Source organism: Solanum pennellii, chromosome 6 (assembly GCF_001406875.1).
Source record: "Solanum pennellii chromosome 6, SPENNV200".
Lineage (NCBI taxonomy): Eukaryota > Viridiplantae > Streptophyta > Magnoliopsida > Solanales > Solanaceae > Solanum > Solanum pennellii.
Genome location: NC_028642.1, coordinates 3,969,692 through 3,975,954, shown reverse-complemented (window position 1 = coordinate 3,975,954; position 6,263 = coordinate 3,969,692). Strand labels below are relative to the sequence as shown.

The window sequence follows — 6,263 nt, the reverse complement described above, 5'->3', positions numbered from 1 at the left end:
TTCATTCAATTCATACAAGACTCACCAAGACTCCCCTTTCGGAATGCCTACTTAGTGCAATGGATGACTAGCGTCCCATTACACTATCTACCCTAAATATCACACTCTTTTAGAAGACTTAGAACATTTGTTACTTTTTTGGGAGTTAGCTTAACCGATATTGACCAGGAGAGCTAGACATCGAATCCCGATATTAACCCCTATCGGATGAGGGATCCTCACTTGCCTAGAGTAAGGTCATTCTTTTTAGCTTTTACATGGATTTCCCAATAGATACACTTATAACACATAGTTAAGGGAGTAAGGAGATTGCTACTAAGTAAATCATTCTGTACTAACGAGGAGTACTCATCTCAAGAGGTACATTGGTGTAACGCCCCAAAACAAACTAAGGTGAACTAGAGCCTTGTGAGTGTTTCTTGAGTTAACTTTGTTATAAAATGATTCACATTAGTGTTCTTATTAAGTGTGTGATGTTTGGTTAAGTTTGGAGGTCAAACGTCCAGGAATGTCCATGATGTTCGAAAGGTGTGCCTTAGAAAGCGTTCTTGCATCTTGATGTATTTGAGTGAGTTTTACTTGTTTGTTTTAATCAAAATTTATGTGAGATATCCTAATACCAAGAAGACTAAGACCCCATCTAGGACCCACGAGGATCCCTAGAAAAGGACCCCACTTCTTGGCAAGAAGCTACCAAAACAGACTAAACGACGACCCAAGGGACGGTCTGTTGGTCAATCAATGGCCCGTCGACCATGGGCGTCGATTGTCACTGCAAGGCTAGCCAAGCCTGCACATGGAGGATTTTCAGTCCCAATCTACGGACCCCATTAACGGGGCATCGATTGGGAGAAAGTCTGTTCGTGTGGAGGGCGTTGTGGTCACTGTAAAAGCTGTAATTTCCTTCTTTGGCTTGGGGTGTTTGGTAAATTCACACAAAGTCTTTTATAACCCTAGGATAATATTTTTAGTGTTATTAAGTTATATTAGACTTGTTTTAAGTCCTAGACATAGACAAGACCCCTCACTTCAAATATTCAATCTCCCTTTCTCTAAAGAAAACTCTCTCAAAGGAACCATTGGAGCTAAGACTCAAGGAGAGAAACAAGGGATGGTTTGGACGTTTTTCTTCACTAAAATTAGTGGTTTTACTTCTCATTGATGTATGGTATCCATCCTTTAACCCTCTCCCATTCAAGGAGTCATTTCCAAAAGATTTCAAAAAGGGTTTTCAAACTCTACTTTCTTTTATCTTTTATTTTAAGCATGGGTCTTAATGTAAAAGTTTTTTAATGATTCAAATGTGTTTATTCTAGTATGAATTTATTATTTTAATGTCAAAACCCTAGTGAACTCATGTTTATGCATATTTCAAACTTTTAGCTTAAGAAATGGGTTAAATGAGCATGTTTGTGTAGGGTATGAACTTTTGTTTTCTTGTGTTGTTATTATTATTTAGTTACTTCCTTAAGGGCCTAATTATGATGAAATATTGAGGAATTGGTTATATATGGTGATGTTTAGTTATATGGTGAGTTGCTTATATTGTATGATTCTTATTATGAATTGCTCTTGAGTGGTATGGTCCACCTTCTTGGTGGCTATGTTTATTTGATGAACTTGATATTATTTAATATGTATTTATTGTGTGTCTTTGATGGCCTAATATGTTAAATGTAGTGATAATGAAGATGGAGTTTGTGTTATGTATTATGAAGCTTGAATTGCATGTTTGACCTAGATTATGTCTAAATGAAGTATATGATTATGTGAAGCATGTAAAGTGTGTGAATTGATGAATGTAGGTTTAAAGCATGTATATAAGTTAACAAACAAGAATAATTTTCAGTTGTTCGACTAAACAGAGGAGCATTTATGTCAAAAAAATAAAATAAAGATGTTAATAGTACCAGTCCCACAACGCTTAGGAAAAATCCTACGCTTCTCCTTCGCTGATGGTTCACCACATTCATTTGCATTCTCCACTTCATTGTTGGAGTCCTCTAAATGATTAACAACACTAGGGGTCTCAATGGACATTGGCAGCCCAGGTGATGAATTAAAGTTGGGGGCATTCTCAAAATGTTGAGGTCGAGAACCACCAAATACATTCTCAAGTGATGAAAGACTAGAATTCCTTAATATTTGTGATGCCGTGTATGGAACAATATCAGTATTTGTTGGTTGATATGTCATACCTGATGCCCCGGGAGTGAATTCTTGAGTTTGGCCCCTTGAAATGGAACCAAAATCACAAGTTGTGTGATCATCTTCGGAGACTGATTCATCCATTTCAATAGGCGCTCGTCCTTTCTCAACAGCACGAGCCCTCCTACCAGCAACACCACCTTTTCCTCGCCTACGAACCGGATAATGTAAATGATCATCATGTACCTCATCTCTTCTATAATCGGATTGTACGTTAATCTTAGCAGCCTCGTGCACATATGTCAAGCACTTTTCTCCTTCATTTCGGACCATTGCACGAAATATGTATAAATCCTCCATTGATGGTTGATCACCAAGGGCTTTTGCTCTATCAACCATGGAATGAATATGACGCACCTACACAAAGATCAATTTTTTTTCTTGCAAACATTTTCCATTCTTTTTTCTAACAGATGCTCAAACAAAGATCATACTAAAGCACTTATTTTATATTTTTTAAGAAAAAACATAGGTAACAATTTTCCAAGTCACATTTTTCGAGAAGAAGCAATATTATCCTCAAAAGATAAATCACAAACACACTAAATCTAATACATACCATTGTTTCATATGCCGTTGAATTGGGCTCATAACCTTCTTGTTGTTGAGGACGCTGAGTAGGATAACCAATAACAAGACGAGTAATGCGTCTAAACCAAATAAGGTAAGGGTCGTCATATCGAAGTGGTTCACGATTGACCGGAGCATCACAAACATATTGAAGTCGTTGGTTCCAAAGAGGCAACCATTGTGCATGCTCCAAGTTCCAATTTGTATTTCGTCTGCCCCTACGATCATGGTGAAAATGTGTGGCGTCAAATAGAAATGGAGTTGGTATCGTTTGTTTTAATCCAAATTGTCTCATAACTCGATCAGGCAAGTGAACCTCAACGATATCCCAACAAAAAATTGGAGCTCTTACACGCCATATGTCTCGTTCAATTCGACAATAATCAGGAAGACTCTCAATTAAGTCATCCGAATATGGTTCCCAAATAAACTACATAAAGAAAGATACATGAGTTTCAACTACAATATATACATAATTTTTTAAAGAAAAAAGTATAACATCATACCTGATCCTCTGTCATGGAATCAAGTGCATCCCTAAAAACTTTCAACACATGCTTAGTGGTATCAGTCCAACTAAAATGTGCAAACCATCTAGTAGCAAGTGGACCCCTAGGTAAACAAGCAAGAAAATTATTTTCGATGTCCCTTTGTGCTATTACCTGAGGTCTGAGGACGGTTACTCTCTCCCATGCCCAAATCTAAACATAATATATAAATATATAATTATGATATTATAAACTAGAAGAAATATTTATAAAGAATTGATGTAATTATTAGGTATACCTGAAGCAGTGGTAGAAAGTCAGCTATCTCATTTTGGTTACTCTGTGAGGCCTTACAGAGAAAGCGATACAAGCACGCTAAGGTCGCACTACCCCAACTATAAGAGCTAACTACATTGAGATCCTCGAGCATAGGAAGGTACATAAGCTTTAGATAGTTGCCAGATGTATCTGCCATCATCATACCAGCAATCATCCAAAACATGTAACATCTAGCCATTTGATCGATCATTTCTTGTGTTGTCAAGTCAGGTAACTGTAGTTGCTCGAGCATATGCGCATTAAGTGCAGTTACCTTGAGGCTACTACGGTTGAAGTCTTGAGGACGTGGAATAAAACCTAACAATCTTTGACAAATATTTTGCCAATCCCCTATGGTCCTTATCGACTCATCACCAAGTACTGGATCACCATTCACAGGTAAGCCATACAACACTTCTACATCTTGCAAGGTGATTGTCGCCTCACCCGTTCTAAAGTGAAATGTATGAGTCTCGGGACGCCATCTCTCTACTAGTGAAGTGATCAAGCTACGATCAATAGAAGGTCGATTTGATCTATAAACACCATATAGTCCTGATAATTCAATCATTTCTAAGACTCGTGGATGAATGGGATATTTCTTTACGAGGTCCCAAAATTTTCCATCACACCTCCTCGTATTTAAAATCATATTAACACTTCCATTCCATATATCCCGTGACCTATGGGTAAGTTGTTGAGTTAGTACCGATGGTTCAAGTGGACCGGGATCCAATCGATATGCACTATAACCAGTCATATACGTATCTATTAAACTGAAAAATCCATATGAAAGTAAATTAAATATAATTGTTAGTCCAAAATATAACAACCAAATCAAAGTAATGTACTGTCACCAAATGTTTTATTAAAATATTGAAAAATAAACTCAATTTTAGTAGAAGCGCATTGCAGGTCAACCTATTATAGTCTTCCTTCCATTTTCACATGAACATTTTTTTCTTTGTTTTTCTTTTCATTGTTTCTCTTTGCATCAACAAGATGAATGAATTCAAAATAAAAAACAGAACATGCAGATTAGAATTTCTTGAGTGATTATTCTATATAACCAAAACGATATAAATACGAGAAGATAGAAATTCTAAAATTCAAGCATTCCATCTACTAGTTTGTAAGGGAAAAAAACCTACCTCAAGGCTCTAGTACAGGAAATTAACTTGATTCCAAGCTTTCCAGAAGATTGATAGCCACAATTTATCGTGAAACTCGATATAACAAGAAATCCCCAAAATTGATTTGGAAAACTACCGCTACCGTTTATCCACGAAATGAAATTTTAATCCATTCATTGTCTTCCTGTGTTTTTGTTCTTTCACGCCTCCTCTTCGTCCACAAATTACCGATCGAAAATGGAATTATGGAGCTTAGAAAGTGAATGGCGGCTGCCAACTTTTTTTTACAGTGAAAGGGTGAAAGGGGGAAAGGGGGAAAGGGGTGAAAGGGTTTAGCCTATATCTTGGAAATTAGAATTGCTTAGCAGATAGCCTTTCAGTTTTAAGTTAATAACAAGTGACGTCGTTTAGTGAAAGAGAAGGGTCATGTCACGTTTTAACATAAAAACGTTACCGCCAGTAACGTTTATTAAGTTAACGGCGTTAATTTTTTTTAAATCAAATAAAGCCTAAAACGTTACCATAAAGTACGTTTATACTATTTTTGTAAAAAAAAATTAAAAACGTATTAATTAGGTAAATTGATTTTTAAAATAGCTCATTTTGGTCAAAAATTCCACGAAATGCTTTAACTCATAAAATAACACAATTAGAATTCAACTTTCTCAATTTAGGTTGTAAACGACACATTTATGTTGTATGACCATTTGAAATAGATTATAAAGTAATATATTGAAGTTCTTTACTAAAGAAAAAAATAGTATACAGTACAGAAATCTCATATCTTTGGAGGCTAATTACATAATATCTGAACAGTTTTCTCAATTACAAGAATCTCGAATTTTTCATTCCACTCGAATGCATTTCTTGATTGTCCAATACATTGCAAATGACATATTACTTCGGGGAAGGGATGTATTCGAGATGGGATAGATATGTATTTGAGAGAAAGTAGATGTATCTGAGAGGAAATCGAGATGATTATAATATCTTAAATTGTGAATTTTTATAATTTTTTCAACAAACTATGTGAAATTTATATTTACATATATTCATCACATGTTCCTCACAATAAAAAATACAACCATATTGAAATAGTTATGGTAATTATTTATGGGGATGTTGACCTCTATGATACAAAAGACGACAAACTCACAAATATTGTGAAAGAAGAATAAATGTATGTTAAATGTGTATACATTGTTAACAAAAATAATAGTTTCAAATTACAATAATTGATTAAAAAATATAGATAGAGAACTTTCACATATATAAGAAATATTAGGCAATTTCAGATTGCAGCTATCTCAAATTTTCTTTTCAAGAAAATCAACAAAGCCTTTCTTTTGTAATGGAAAATTTATGCAGATGGTTCTTAACTTAAAGTAAGAGAAATTGATGAATTAAATTGGAGAATTGTAACTTAAACTTCATGTTAGAATTAAAATGACTTAGATGAAAGAAAGTGAATGAGGGGAAAGAAAGTCCCAAATATCTTTACATATTTCATCAGTAGCTAGAGGCCTTAGTAGATGAATATGGTTAA

General features: G+C 35.0%; 2 protein-coding genes across 2 annotated transcripts; both read right to left on the bottom strand.

Moving 5' to 3' along the window:
• Window positions 1-1,878: 1,878 nt before the first annotated feature.
• LOC107021982 lies at window positions 1,879-4,954 on the bottom strand. Its single transcript, XM_027917748.1, has 4 exons — window positions 4,736-4,954; window positions 3,285-3,390; window positions 2,768-3,208; window positions 1,879-2,565 (listed from the first exon to the last, which is right to left on the bottom strand). The coding sequence occupies exons 2-4, from the start codon at window positions 3,297-3,299 to the stop codon at window positions 1,879-1,881; spliced, it is 1,143 nt and encodes a 380-aa protein (XP_027773549.1). The 5' UTR covers window positions 3,300-3,390; window positions 4,736-4,954.
• LOC107021981 (protein MAIN-LIKE 2-like) lies at window positions 3,520-4,344 on the bottom strand. The gene has a single exon (XM_027917747.1). It carries the CDS (start codon window positions 4,342-4,344, stop codon window positions 3,520-3,522), a length of 825 nt encoding a protein of 274 aa, XP_027773548.1.
• Window positions 4,955-6,263: the final 1,309 nt, after the last annotated feature.

Bases quoted from the DNA above. Each gene is read 5' to 3' on its own strand.
- LOC107021982 (XM_027917748.1), bottom strand. The intron at 2,566-2,767 runs GTATGTATTAGA...ATCTTTGTGTAG, and splicing joins CAACGGCATATGAAACAATG to GTGCGTCATATTCATTCCAT.
- LOC107021981 (XM_027917747.1), bottom strand. From the start codon at position 4,344: ATGACTGGTTATAGTGCATATCGATTGGATCCCGGTCCACTTGAACCA.